The 15,326-nt window shown below is 46.5% G+C and overlaps 2 protein-coding genes across 3 annotated transcripts; one reads left to right on the top strand and one right to left on the bottom strand.

Moving 5' to 3' along the window:
- The first annotated feature begins 3,781 nt into the window (after positions 1-3,781).
- On the top strand, positions 3,782-7,920 carry badb (BCL2 associated agonist of cell death b). Its single transcript, XM_080544447.1, has 4 exons — positions 3,782-3,917; positions 4,625-4,777; positions 5,142-5,374; positions 5,695-7,920. The coding sequence occupies exons 2-4, from the start codon at positions 4,633-4,635 to the stop codon at positions 5,836-5,838; spliced, it is 522 nt and encodes a 173-aa protein (XP_080400573.1). The 5' UTR covers positions 3,782-3,917; positions 4,625-4,632; the 3' UTR covers positions 5,839-7,920.
- A 169-nt stretch (positions 7,921-8,089) lies between these two features.
- On the bottom strand, positions 8,090-13,659 carry LOC308169136 (aldo-keto). 2 transcript variants are annotated; one of them, XM_080543786.1, is made up of 4 exons: positions 13,555-13,659; positions 11,665-11,919; positions 9,842-10,148; positions 8,090-9,212 (listed from the first exon to the last, which is right to left on the bottom strand). In XM_080543786.1, the coding sequence occupies exons 2-4, from the start codon at positions 11,892-11,894 to the stop codon at positions 8,871-8,873; spliced, it is 879 nt and encodes a 292-aa protein (XP_080399912.1). In that variant the 5' UTR covers positions 11,895-11,919; positions 13,555-13,659; the 3' UTR covers positions 8,090-8,870. The 2 variants fall into 2 exon arrangements, with proteins under 2 accessions (XP_080399912.1, XP_080399911.1); XM_080543785.1 differs by lacking the exon at positions 13,555-13,659 and adding an exon at positions 12,036-12,078.
- Positions 13,660-15,326: the final 1,667 nt, after the last annotated feature.

Below are 15,326 nucleotides of genomic sequence, written 5' to 3'. Positions count from 1 at the left end.
ATTACACCATGCCCAGCTCTAGCTGCTCTAGCCGCCTTTAAGACAGCCAGAGTCAAGCGTCTTCTCAAGAAACCAACCCTTGACCCATCGTCTGTCCACAACTACAGACCGGTATCCCTTCTCTCCTTCTTATCTAAAACCTTTGAACGCGCTGTATCTAACCAACTGTCTCACTATCTCCTACAGAACGACCTACTTGACCCCTACCAATCTGGCTTTAAGGCTGGGCAATCTACTGAGACTGCTCTCCTTGCTGTCGCAGAGGCCCTCCACTCTGCTCGAGCTTCCTCCCTCTCCTCTGTTCTCATTCTCCTGGACCTGTCTGCTGCCTTCGACACAGTAAACCATCCGATCCTTTTCTCCACCCTCTCAGAACTGGGCATCTCTGGCTCTGCACTCTCCTGGTTTGCATCCTACCTGGCTGATCTCTCTTACCAGGTGACGTGGAGAGGATCACTGTCCTCTCCACAAGCCCTAGAACCAGTGTTCTATCCTAGGGGCCTAACTGTTCTCCCTCTATACCAAGTCTCTTGGCTCTGTAATTTCCTCACATGGTTTCTCCTACCACTGATATGCAGATGACACTCAACTCTTCCTGTCTTTCCTCCCCTCTGACTCACATGCGGCAACATGTATCTCTGCATGTCTTGCAGACATTTCTGCTTGGATATCAGCCCACCACAGTCTTTTTAAGGTTGAGCTTGAGGTGGTGGGCTGACATCCAAGCAGAAATGTCTGCAAGACATGCAGAGAGCTACTCTTCCTCCCCAGGGAAGGCTGCCCTCTCCATGACTTCTGTTTACAGTAGAGAACTCTACGGTAACCTCGGTAACCTCCTCCCAAACAACCAGGAACCTTGGGGTGATCCTCCTCAACTACAGCATCACAGCGACAGCACGCTCCTGCACATTCTTCCTCTACAACATCAGAAGGATACGTCCATTCCTCACCAGAGAAGCAGCTCAACTCTTTAACATATTATATAATATATAAATATATTATTCAAGAATTTCTTCATTCTTCTATCTAGCACGACTACTGCCAATGACCCCAGGCCAGCATAGATTACTTTTTCCTGCCATGACTGATGGATAGATGATTCACTTAATTAGTCATACAGTTAGGTCCATATAGCCTATATTTGGACACAGACAGAATTTTTACCAAAACATCTTCAAGTTACAGTTATATAATGAATATGGGCTTAAAGTTCAGAATTGTAGCTTTAGGGTAAGGGTATTCACATCCAAATTGAAGGAACGGTGTAGGAATTACAGCTCTTTAATATGTAGCTCCCTCTTTTTCAAGGGTCCAAAAGTAAAGCTGTTTCATGGGCCAGTGTGGGCTATTCCTTCATTATTTATGTATCAATTAAGCAGGTAAACGGTCTGAGTTGATTCCAAGTGTGGCATTTGCATTTGGAAGCTGTTGCTGTATACACACAACATAAAGTCAACAGAGCTCTCAATGCAAATGAAACACACAATACACAAAATACATCAGAGAAATACCGGGAACATTAGGAGCGGCCAAATTAACTGTTTGGTACATTCTGAGAAAAGAAGAACGCACTGGTGAGCTTGCACCACAAAAAGGTCTGGACGTCCATGGAAGACAACCGTGGTGGATGATCACAGGATCCTTTACATGGTAAAGAAAAACCCCTTCACAACATCCAGCCAAGTGAAGAACAGTCTCCAGGAGGTAGGCATATCATTATCCAAGTATACCATAAAGGGAAGACTTCACATGAACAAATACAGAGGGTTCACCACAAGGTGCAAGCCATTCATAAGCCTCAAAAATAGAAAGGCCAGATTAGACTGCCAAAAAACATCTAAAAAAGCTAGCCCTGCTCTGGAAGAGCGTTCTTTGGACAGATGAAACAAAGATCAACCTGTACCAGAATGATGGGAAGAGAAAAGTATGGAGAAGGCTTGGAACGGCTCATGATCTGACACATACCACATCATCTGTAAAAAACGGTGGAGGCAGTGTGATGACATGGGCATGCATGGCTTCCAATGGCACTGGGTCACTAGTGTTTATTGATGATGTGACAGAAGACAGAAGGAGACGGATGAATTTGAATCTGAAGTGTTTAGGGATATTCTGTCTGCTCAGATTCAGACAAATTCAGCAAAGTTTCTTGGATGGCTTCACAATACAGATGGACAATTCGTTTTTTAAGGCAAAGAAGTGGAATATTCTGCAATGGCCAAGCCAATCACCTGATCTCAACCCGATCGAGCATGCATTTCACTTGCTGAAGACAAAAAAAAAAAGGCAGAAAGACCCACGAACAAACAGCAACTGAAGACAGCTGCAGTAAAGGCCTGGCAAAGCATGACAAAGGAGGAAACCCAGCATGTCCATGATGTCCATTGGGTTCCAGACTTCAGGCAGTCATTGCCTGCAAAGGATTCTCAACAAAGTGTTAAAAATGAACATTTTATTTATGATTATGTTAATTTGGCCAATTACTTTTGAGTTCCTGGAAATAAGGGACTGTGTATAAAAATGGTTGCAATTCCTAAACGTTTTATCCAATAATATTATATTACCGTATAATTAATATTATAATATTATATTACCAAAAAAAAGAATATCGATGTACAAAATCCCAGATTGCCCCTTTAAATGTGTTGCTAACTGGATACATATTGAACAGGATGGCCTAAGTATGTAGTATAGGGTTAGTACTTTGATACTGTTAGTTTACACCTAGATACTGTTAGTTAATACTTAAATGATGTTAGTTAGTACTTATATACTGTTAGTTAATACTTAGATACTGTTAGTTAATACTTAGATAGCCTACTGTTAGTTAGTACTTAGATGTTAGTTTATACTTAGATACTGTTAGTTAATACTTACATTATGTTAGTTAGTACTTAGATCCTGTTAGTTAATACTTACATTATGTTAGTTAGTACTTAGATCCTGTTAGTTAATACTTAGATACTGTTAATTAATACTTAGATACTGTTAGCTAATACTTAGATAGGTCAGTAAATCCCTGGCTGACTCTTTACCTGGGGTGACACACTCACAGCATTGCACAATGGAGAAGCAACTCATGGTCTAAGACAGACAGGTAACTCTCCCACAGGTGTCAACATGTACAATGATACTGTGGCATTACGCAATAGTGAGAGGAATTATACCAGCCTACATGTTGGCCAACATGTAACCTCATCCCCAGCCTACAGGAGAAGATACGGAAGGGAGGAGGAGAGGAGGAGGGGAGAAGATATTGAGTGTCTGTAAACAGGAGGATGTGAGTCATGAGAAACTGTACATTTCCTCTCCTAAAATGTCTGATTAAGAAGTATCCTCGTTGATATCCGCTGTGACTGTCAGTCTGTGAAGAGAGAGATTGCAAAATGTATTTGGGAGGGAGTTCTATTATGTAGGGATGCGCGGTATTTTGTACAAGCCTGCAGCCTATAGTGTATTCGACAAAAAATATTAGGTGCGCACGTACTGTACGCATTACGGCATTACGGCAAGAAAAACAATACGCGAGCCGCGAGTCCTGCTCGCAACAGTGACGTCGCCGGAGAAGGCGCGTGCCCGCCCGCCCATTGGTCGAGCGCAAGGACGGCGGTGCGGAACACTAACGCGACGCGATTGGGTGAGAGAAGAAGTCGATGGCTGCGTTCGCAAAATCGCCCTGAGAGCGCCGGAGCACACACTGAGTACAACGTCATAAAGGGGAACAAGTAATTTGATTGGACAAGAGGCATTCCATGAGTGCTGATCGGATTTCCAGAGCGAATTTTACGAACGCAGCCCATGTCAAAACTGTATTGTACCGTAAAAAAAAAGACCCCAGGCAACAACAACACGGAACGAGACAGGGGAGAAGAGTGCGGCTTCAACATTGGACAGCTTTGCCTGCCAAAAGATTTCGGGTAAGAAAATGCGGTTTTGGAGGTAATTGTGTTTTTGAAGTGATTCAGACCAGTCGCTTCCTTCGGGTCCTGTCGCCAAGTTTGTTCTATTGTCCCCAGAATCAACAACGCGAAGGACCGCAACTAAACAACTCTTTCGAGGAGTAGCACAGGCTTCGGCATGTTTTGGGTGTGTTCATGTTTCCATGTAACAATGTTGTGCCAATGTCAATGTCATGCTATCCTAGCGGGGCTATCTCACTTCTTCCTCCGCGATCAAAACAACTTCTTGCCGGTTGTTACAGTGGTGCAGTAGCCTACCTTTGGACCGAGTCCCAGGCGAAGGGGATGTGAGAGAGATAGAGGGAGTGATCAGTGATATAATAATAACGAGGCTAATTTTGCAACATGGAGAAAGTAGGCCTCCTCTCTCAGCTGTCTCAACGCTTCAGGCGTTCCAACATGTCACTGTTAGAAACATCAGACAGGTCTTTTGTTTTGTTTTTCAGGACTGTGTGTGTGTGTGTGTGTGTGTGTGTGTGTGTGTTTCCTCTTGGGGAAAGGAAAAAATAAACTTTTTTTTGTTATGTTTCTGATGTAAACACAAGTGCATGTTGATCATTTTCACTCCTTCCCTCTCTCTCTTTCTCTCTCTCTCTCTCCTTCCCTACACCAACCCCGGTTTTTCTGTCTCCATCCCTCTATCTCCCCTCTTCTCTCATCTCTAGATGTCACCATGGCAAAAATGTTCCATATTTCAGACAGCGAATTAGAACCCTCGGAGGAGGTTCGGAGTTGGGAAATGGACAAATCGGCTAGTGGTCAGGACTTGAACGCACTGCTAGACCACTCCCTCACCGGACCTGCCTTGAGACTATCAGGTGAGACGCCACAGAGGATTGCCCTTAGACACACTTCAGTCTAGCCTCCCCTGACCCCAATAACATCTTGCTGCTTTCACTCCCCCTCATCTCCCTGTCCCATCTCTCTCTCTCTCTCTCTCTCTCTGTCCCATCTCTCTCTCTCTCTCTCCCCGTCCCATCTCTCTCTCTCTCTCTCTCCCCGTCCCATCTCTCTCTCTCTCTCCCCGTCCCATCTCTCTCTCCCCGTCCCATCTCTCTCTCCCCGTCCCATCTCTCTCTCTCTCTCTCCCTGTCCCATCTCTCTCTCTCTCCCCGTCCCATCTCTCTCTCTCTCTCCCCGTCCCATCTCTCTCTCTCTCTTCGTCTCTGTCTCTCCCCGTAGGTGAGCTTGGAAGTCGGGTGAGGATGAACTCAGAGTCCAAGGCCTCCACATCCCGTGGGGAGTGGGATGAGGAGTTCCAAGGGAGGGGGTCCGGAGAGGACGATATGTCCACAGATGGAGCACCGTTCCGGGGCAGGTCCCGGTCAGCTCCCCCCGCCCTCTGGGCCGCGCAGAAGTATGGCAGGCAGTTACGGCGCATGAGTGACGAGTTTGACGTGTGGCTGGACAAAGGGGTAAGGAGAGAGAGAGAGAGAGAGAATCAGGGAGAGAGGGAGGAGGGAGATGGAGGAGTTGGGGAGAGGGAGAATGAGGGAGGGGAGAGGGGGCAAGGGCGGGAGGGGTGAGACGAGAGGGTTAGGGGCAGTAGGAGAGGGGGGATGAATGAGAGACAGATAGGATTCTTTTCAGTGTAAAGTATTTTCGTCAAGTTGAGTGAGCTTCAAAGATCTCAAATAACCTGCTTCTCTCTTTCTCTGTTCCCTTCCTGCTCTCTTCCCCTGTACTCCCCCCCTTCTTCCTGCTCCTTGACCTCTGACCTGACCCTGACCCCTAGGAGATGAAGCGTGTACGGAGCGCGGGCGCGGCCAAACAGATGCGCCAGTCTCCGAGCTGGTGGGCTTTCCTCTTCAGTCACAAGGAGACGGAGGGAGAGACGCCCCATAACCTGATCTCTACCGAGCCACGGGCCTCTGAGTAGAGAGAGGAGGAGGAGGATGGAGGGATGGATGGAGAGAGAGACACCACCAAGTACAGAAATCTCATAGCCACTGAGCCAGCACAGTAGAGATAGACATGGTGGTCGACCAATCCGACTCCTTGTCAGAATCTACGGTCCAATCTCTTACCTCGATTCCTTGTCCTCTCTCTCTCCTCCCCTCGTCTTCTTAAAGCTCATTGGAGGAGAAGATCATAGGTTCTTCCTCTCAAATGTTCTCCTCCAATGAGTTGTGAGGAGGAGGAGAGGAGCGAGGGAAGACTTTTGAGATTCAGCCCACCCACTACAATCACCGCCTTTTTAAATGTGGCTGCACTCTGTAAAGAGCGGTCTCCCCTCTGTCAACTCAACAATCGAACAATCGTGATGAACGACAATCCTCGTTAGGGCTAACGATATCTTGGTAAACGACAATCGTAACAATAGTGCTAACAATATCTTTTGTACGAGAGATGACCTGCAGGATTAGATTAGATTAGATTAGATTAGACGTAGAATAAAATTAGACTAAAGTCAAACCAATGAGGATCTTTTAAGCCTTGCGTCTTTAAAAAAAACATGTAAATACTGTTAATATCTTAATGAATGACGACAAAACCGTAACATGGATTAAACTGCTGTATAGGGAGGGCCAGAACTGGGTCAAACGCATTAACGTTAAAAAAACTTGAAATTCAATTTGAGGTGTGCTTGATTCAGGTGAAAGTTTGCACTTCTGGACCAGACCGACTCAGTCAAGCACAGCTCGGAATGATTTGAAAGTATTTGATGGTTCTGACGAGAAAGGAGATGATGTGACTTTTACTATGGATATTCATTTTTTTTTTACTATGGAATTTTATTAGGATAGATGCTAAGTGGGATGCTTGGGACAACCCTGACCCTAACCTTAACCCTAACCCTGACCTTAACCCTGACCATAACCGTTACTTTAATCGTTTAGTTGATCTCATCTTCAACGGGGGTGGCGTCAGAGCCGGTCCTTCCCAAGCATCCCACTTAGTGTTTACCACGTGACTTTTATTATTGCTGTCTATGTGTCCGCCTGCCTGCGTTGTGGCTTACTGTCTACTCCCAGGGGTCGTGTTGTCGAGGCTCTGGGCTGTGTGGGGATCCAGACTCTTAACTGTCGGTTAAAGGTCCAGCGTGTAGGATTTTGAACCTAACTGCCAAAGAATTCCGGGACACTCACAACCTAGTCTGCGTTTGTAAAACCGCTCTGGGAGCGCACACTGGGTTCTATGTCATAAAGGGACCAAGTAATTTGATTGAATTTGAAGAGGCGTTCCATGAGTGCTGATCAGATTTCCAGAGCGAATTTATGAACGCAGCCATAAGTGTTAAGTGTTCTATGTGGTATTTACCTACCAACAGTACATTGATTGGTTACCACATGAAGCATCATCATTTATCAATTTTGGGTGAATAAAGTCACCCTTTCGGCACTCTCGAATGTTGACCATTTGGGGGGCGACTTTATTCACCCTCGGCACTCAATGAGTTAAAATAGTGCTCAATGGCCATGAAAACAAACCAACGTTCGGTTTGGCCAAAAGAGGGCAGCAAAGCATACAAAAACTACACGGTTCACCTTAAACCACCTGCCTTTCTCTGCCTGTGGAGCCCTGGGACTGAGCCATGCCTGCACTGCTACAGCCTTAGGCACACAGGCCTCGCTCACGCAGGAACAAAGCACAACAACAAGGGTACATTCAGAAGCGCAACGTTGGAAAAGGCGAGAATGTTATTCAGGAAACAGTTTGTAACGCTCTGCAATGCCTCAGTCTGTTCGCAAGTCTCTTTGTGCGAGGAGTCGTTTTAATTTGGCTCAGTTTCTGTCTTCGAGCAACTGTTTAGGCAACATTTGTAATTGTGAACGTACCGTGGAATAACCTGACTGGGCTTTAGGATTCCTGTGCAGCAGAGGCCTGGCAACCACCCCTGGTATTACTTGAATCTGAGGTGAATGGGGAATCTTTAATCTTGAATACTACCTTTTTTCTTCTTTTTTTTAATATATTTTTTAAAATGACTTTTGTAAATGTATTTTTTTCTTCATGACCACTATCGGTGTATGGCATAAAACAAACAATAAAGAATTTTATTAACCGTTTTCCTTTTTGTTTATTGGCTAGCGTATGTCTGTAGCTACAAAAACAACAACGACAATAAACATGTAAGACAATTCTGATAGAGCTATTACATCATATACGGTAATATTAACTGCTGTTAGCGACCGCTACATGTTCATGATACTGTCCTACAGACTGATCCAGAGGAGGCTGGCGGAGGCAGAATATAAATAAATATATAAATCATTTCTTCCTCCTTCTTGCACTATGACTGCCAATGGCCCCTGGCCCGAGCACAGATTAACCTTTTTCTTGCAAGTGGATGGATGATTCACTTACTTAGTCATATGTATTTGTTGTAAGTCGCTTTGGATAAAGGCATCTGCTAAATGTCTAAAATGTAAATGAGTAGATCTAAGTGGATTGGATGGGAGCAGAGCATGATGGGAACATGATGCGTACTACCTAGCTAGCCGATAGGTAATCACAGCAGAAGTCAAAACCCTGGAAATCTGATGCCACGCCCCCTCTTGCGGGGTACAGGAAGTCAAGTTTCCCCCATAGACCCTCACTACAAACAGTGCACCGTTGACCACTTTCCACATTCACTTTCCACATACCCCAGCAGACAGCTGTGAAATGTCACTCCTTATCAGCTAAATGGCATTCTATAATATCTATCAGAGGGTCACAGTGCAGCTTGCTTCCACCTACCCCAGCCTCTCAGATCGCCTCAAGTGGCTTAGCGGCTAGAGCCTGTTTCTGGACTGGGTTGAGGTCTCTTCAGACTAAGTATAAAAAAATGCACTTTTGGTCACATAAGTCTGTGTTCTTGTATCTTCCTCATCATCATCATCATCATCACCTTCATCATCATCATCTTCACCTTCATCCCCATCGTCTTCACCTTCATCATCATCATCACCTTCATCACCTTCATCATCATGCCACCTGTGAAGGGTCCCAGCAGAACTTCTGTCCACAGTCCATGCCCGCCAGTCTCTCCATGTCCTCGCCCCGCAGCTCAAAGTCAAACACCCGGCCGTTCTCCCCGACCCTCTGGGGGCTGGAGGACTTGGGGAGGACGGGGACCCCCTGCTGCACAGCCCACCTCAGCAGCACCTGGGCCGGGGTCCGGCCGGGGTACCCCCGGGTCACCTCCGCCACCACGGCGTCCTGGAGAAGAGAGCCAGTCCCCAGGGAGGAGTAGGCCTGGAAGCAGACTCCCGTCTCCCCACATAGACGCCTCAGCTCCCCCTGGGCCAGGCACGGGTGGTACTCCACCTGGAGGGGGAGGAGGGGGGGATGGAGAGAGGGAGAGGAGGGGGGGGGAAAGGGAGGAAAGGTGAGAGAGAGGGAGAGAGGGGGGGGAGAGAGGGAGGGTGATAGAGAGTGAGGTGGGTGGAGAGAGGGAGGTGGGTGGAGAGAGGGAGAGGGAGCAAGTGAGAGAGAGGGAGAGAGGGAGGGTGATAGAGAGGGAGGTGGGTGGAAAGAGGGAGAGGGAGCGGGTGAGAGAGGGGGAAGGGGGTGGAGAGAGAGGGAGGTGAGGTGAGAGAGGGAGAGGGAGGGAGTGAGAGAGATAAACGGGATAGAAGCAACAAGAGTAGGATTTCCACTAATCCACCATCACAGAGCTCATCTGAAATCCACTGGACACTAATAACCAAATCATTTCAAATCCACCCCCATTTCTTCCTCCCCCCTGGCTGACCTGTAGCACAGCGGGGACCACCCTGGCTTCCCCCATCCCTCACTCCCTCACTCCCTCCCTCCATCCCTCCTTCCTTCCCTCCCTCCCTCCCCCCTGGACCACCCTGCCCACCCCCATCCCTTCCCCCTGGCTGACCTGTAGCATAGCAGGGACCACCCCGGCCGCCCCCCATCCCTCCCTCTCTCCCTCCCCCCTGGCTGACCTGTAGCACGGCGGGGACCACCCCGCCCGCCCCCAGCAGGGCCCTCAGATGCCCAGGGGTGTAGTTGGACACCCCGATGGCCCTCAGCCTCCCCCGGGCATGCAGCTCCTCCAGCGCGGCCCAGCTCCTGGCCCTGTTCCCTGGGTTCAGCTGGTCGGCCACCCCCAGGCCCTGGGTCCCGGGCCAGTGGACCAGGTACAGGTCGATGTATTCCAGGCCCAGCAGCTCCAGGCTCCTCTCGGCCCCCTCCCGGGCCCTGGGCCCCTGGTCCTTAGGGCCCAGCTTACTGGTCACAAACACGTCGGACCTGGAGGACCACAACACAACTAATGCTTTATGAAGGTTTGTTTGTAGATCATCATCTCTCTGGAATAACCTGCCTCCAAACCTCTGCTGCATTTATAGTAAATTGTTTTTTAAAAAGAATCTTAAATCTTATTGAATACTTTACATTGTTTTTACGGGTTGTGCTGTTTTGTAAGGTGTGTTTTGTCTTACATGTCATTTTAGGTGTCCATTAATGACTGCCAGCCATGTTCAGAGCGGAGAGCTCCACACTGCCAGACTTTTGGGGCATTTTCGCTGAACTTTGAAGACCCACCAAATATTGACTTTTCGGACTACATAAACATTGAACATATCTACCAAAACTTTAGACTCTCTTCTTTCATCAGAAAAAGAAAGTTTGTTTCTAGCCTCTTTGAGTGTTTAGAAATCGGCCGTAGAACATAGGGTGGTTTCAGCAAAAACACCTGATTTTGACCAATAAACAGAGAAAACGAGCTTTTTCTGCAGAACTTTTTTTTTTTTTTTTTTTCCTGCACTTTTTCTGTATCATCCGACTCTGAACTGTTTGAAGAGTCGCGCGATGGCCGCGCTGCTCCGCGCCGCGTTTGGCACATACCCTGATCCGTTTCGCCATTACTACAACCCACAGCAAGCCACTTCCTTCTCCAGGCTTTTATCAAACTACTGCCCCCATCTGGGACCGAAATACATTACACCCAAGTCTGAAATTCACTCGCTAGGTGTAGAACATGTCAATAATGCGATCCCCGCGGAAAAAAAAAAAAAATCTATAAGGCGTCTTTGGCAGTCAACGTTACTATTCTATAAGACGCCAATTGGCAATGAGTTAATTATTTCCCATTGTTATGATTGTTGTGCTATTAACTCTTTATTTAATTGTTCTGATTTTTATCTTCTGTATTTGCAATTTATGGTTATTTTATCTGTGATTATTTTTGTATGTGTTAATGTGGACCCCAGGAAGACTAGCTGGTTGCTATGGCACCATGGATCCGTAATAAAATAAAATAAAAATAGCATGTTGGTACTGGAGAACCACAGCACCATGTTGGTACTGGACCTGACGGATGCTTTTTAATGTTGTGTTGTGTTGTACATAGTGTTGTGTTCTATTATGTTGTGTTGTATTTTACATAGTGTTGTGTTGTATTGTATTTTACATAGTGTTGTGTTGTATTGTATTGTACATAGTGTTGTGTTGTGTTGTACATAGTGTTGTGTTGTACACAGTGTTGTGTCGTGTCTTGTCTGTGGTGTTATGTGTTAATAACATTGAGTACTCTATGTAGTACACTATGCATTGCGGCCACGCATCAGTAGTCATGCAGACAGGACGTTACTTGTTGCTAAAGAGCCCTACGTGACGATCCCAAGGGACGTTGTATTGGCTAATGCATCACTGTAATAAAGGGACGTTGTATTGGCTAATGCATCATTGTAATAAAGGTCTGTCATCTGTCTGACCAGCAGGTGACATACCTGGTCAGGCCGTGTTTGGGCAGCAGGTGACGTACCTGGTCAGGCCGTGTTTGGGCAGCAGGTGGCGTAGAGCGCTGCCCAGGTCGGCCTCGTTGCGGTAGACGGCGGCGGTGTCGAAGGCCCTGTAGCCAGCAGCAAGGGCAGCGTCCACCGCCTGGAGGATCTCCTCTGAACCCCGCAGGCGGAAGGTGCCCAGCCCCAGGAGAGGCATCCTGGACCCCGTGTTCAACAGGAGGGAGGGGGTGGAGGGAGGGATGGAGGTCATCTTGGGTTTGGAAGGCACTGAGACACTAGTGAGAAATAATATAATTAAATTGATTAATATCTAACCTAATGTTGTTGTTGTTGTTGCTGTTGTGGTTGTATTCTACAGTGTGTACATGTTATGTGGATACTGTGTGTGCACCTTGGCATTGAAAGAGATTCACATCTCTCTAGTCCTCTGTGGCTCAGTTGGTAGAGCGTGATGCTAACAATGCTTAGGTTGTGGGTTTGATTCCTGCTGGGACCATATATACTGAACAATGTATGCACTCACTGCAATGTAAATCACTTTGGATAAAAGCGTCAGCTAAAAGGCATACTATATTATATATTATATGTTAATGTTAATGTTAATTTTATTTATAATGCGCCCCCCATCCAACTTTTACATCGGCCCGGGGCGCAGCCCGGGTAAAGGAACAGATAAAGACAAGGACAAGGACAAGGAACACAGAAAGCAAACAGACACAGACTACTTAAACGAACAACTCAAGGGATACAATTTACAACAAATAGGGAGTAGACTTAGGGAACATCATTGACGAAGAGGTGGGTTTTTAACTTGGCTCTAAAGGAGTCCAGAGTGGGGGCAGACTTGATGGCGGAAGGGAGCGCGTTCCACAGGGTCGGTGCTATCACCGCAAAGGCACGGTCACCCTTCCTCTTGAGGTTGGTGCGGGGGACCCTCAGGCTGAGATGGGCGTCGGACCTGAGCCTGGGCCTTGAGGTGGAAGACAGTTCCAGGAGGTCCTTGATGTAGGGTGGGGCGAGACTGTTGAGAGCTTTGTAGACAAAGGTGCAGATCTTGAACTTCACTCTCTTCTTTACTGGGAGCCAGTGAAGGGAGATGAGGACAGGGGAGATGTGGTCCCTCATTTTAGTGCCTGACACCAGCCTGGCAGCGGCATTTTGGACTAGCTGCAGGCGGTAGATGGTCTTATCAGGAAGTCCAGCATAGAGTGAGTTGCAGTAGTCGAGCCTAGATGAAATTAGCATGAGGACGACCCTCCTCAGGTCACTGGGGGTGAGGAAGGACTTGATCTTGGCTATGATACGTAGTTGGTAGAAACATGCCTTCACGACGGAGCTCACTTGTCGGTTAAGGTTGAGCTCGGAGTCAAAGATGACACCGAGGTTCTTGACATGTGGTCTGACAAGGGTGGTATATAACTCAATACGACTAACTGGATAACTAAGATAAAACGCTCACCTTTTTAAAATATATAAGAATTATGAATATGTTATAATAAAGTACAAAATATAGGTGAAGAAGCAAAGGACAAAGCCGTTAAATCATAGACTTATGTGTAACATGCAACAAACCATTCATAAATATGTAGAAACTAACAGGAAGGCTAAAGACGTCATACAGCAAAGTCCAACATAGTGTGTGTTCGTAAATCCGCTGTGGAAATCTGATCAGCACTCATGGTCACTTTATGACATTGACCCTGACCCCAGTGTGCCCTCCGGCGCTCTCAGAGCGAATTTACGAACGCAGCCATAGCAAAACATTGTAAAGAGGACCTTCTCAACTCTAGTCAAAAGCCACTTGCTGATAACTGAAAAGGAGAACGGAATATGATTCCAGCTGGGAATTAACGTAACCTTCTCATCGTTGTAATCAGTATTTATGTTCAGATATACATAGAAATACTTACCCAGCTGGCCAGCGTCTTGGATTATTGAGGAATGTTGACTATTTCTGCTCCATAATGATAAACCTCCCCACGTGGGCATCGCTTGACATGCTCCGTCACGTGATCTTTGGGTGGAACATCCTGTTCGCCGTCACCATAGAGACACTAGCAGGAACGCCCCCGATTGGATGAACAGTTGTCCTATCAGCGAGGGCCTGAGAGGCGGGAACTTGAGGCGAGCTCGTGTGACTGACAGCCTTCATTTTAACTGTTTCGTACCTGGATTTTTCTTGCCTGAAAGACTGAAGTTTCTCATATTCGTTGACTACGGTATGTAATTGCATTTTACCTGTCAAGTAAATATAAATTGGCCGTGTATTAATGTTTGCGTTGCTAACTGTCATCGATGAAAGAGTCAGTCAGCAACTAGTGATCCAATCACATTATTGTATTCACTTTTCTTGTCAAACAAAATCTAATTTCAACTCGTTCTCTAGTATTTAATAAGTCACTGTAGACAGCACCATCCACCAGTGTGTTACTGTGTTTACTTAACTAACATTATAAGTTAACTATCACTTGACAGTGATACATGTCTCAATAGAAGTTGCTTCCTTGTTTCCTTCCGTTGTCTCCTCTCCTCCATCTTCACTGACACCAAACAGCAGGTCGGGTCAGGTGATCAGGTCAGGTGATCAGGTCAGGTGACGGGTCAGAGGTCAGGTCAGGTGACAGGTGGATCATCATGCCCATCCAGACATTCATCTTCCCTCTACCTGAGACCAGGTTCTTCAGGGCGGGGCGCCATCTCTACAAGTTCAAGATCAGGGGAGGCAGCAACTGCAGGCAAGATACGTGTCTGTCTGTCTGTCTGTCTCCTTCACACACCTGCCTGCCTGCCTGCCTGTCTGTCTGTCTGTCTCTACTCCTTCACACACCTGTCTGTCTGCCTGCCTGCCTGCCTGCCTGCCTCTTCTGCCTGTCTGTCTGTCCTCTTTCACACACCTGCCTGCCTGCCTGCCTCTACTCTTTCACACACCTGTCTATCTATAAAGCACTTTGAGCTGCAACGTTTGCAGGAAAAGTGCTATAAATAAAAGTTATTATTATTATGATTATGATTATGATTATTATTATTATTATTATTATTACATCGGTGTGTCTGTCTATCTGCCTGCCTGCCTGTCGATCAATTGATTGGTCTGTCTGTCTGTCTGTCTGTCCATCTGTCTATCTATATATTCTTCTTGTTGAATGTCTCGTTTCCACAGTGCTGAGGAGATGCTAGACGATGACTTCGTCAACCAGGAGTTAGAGGTAGCTTACGGTCACACACACACACACACAAATAAACTTGACATTCAATCAAATCAAATGCTTTATTTGCATTACAGATTGTTAGGAATTAGTTATTTATTGCATCCTCACACAATACAGCACGCAACACACACACACACACACACACACACACACACAGATCAAGTAGTGGTGGTCAGGCTTAATCTACTGACACCTTACTACAGGTCTGAAGGAGACACGAATGATTTAGTTAAAAATATGAATTCCCAACATATCATTCATACATACATACATTCATTCATTTCATTATTTATTTCAACCAGACATTCAGTAAGCCATTTATTCTTTAATTTATCCAACATTCATCCATCCATCCATCCATCCATCCATCCATCCATTCCTTCTCTTCTCTCCCTATAGGCGGCCATCAGAGCAGTGCTGGCCAACCTGGACTGTCTCCAGCCCTTCACTACCAGACACTACAACATCTTCCC

The sequence above is a fragment of the Nansenia antarctica genome (genome assembly GCF_963989245.1).
Source record: "Nansenia antarctica genome assembly, chromosome: 13".
Classification (NCBI taxonomy): domain Eukaryota; kingdom Metazoa; phylum Chordata; class Actinopteri; order Argentiniformes; family Microstomatidae; genus Nansenia; species Nansenia antarctica.
Note: the sequence above shows the minus strand (reverse complement) of the source record. Positions and strands in the feature narration are given on the sequence as shown.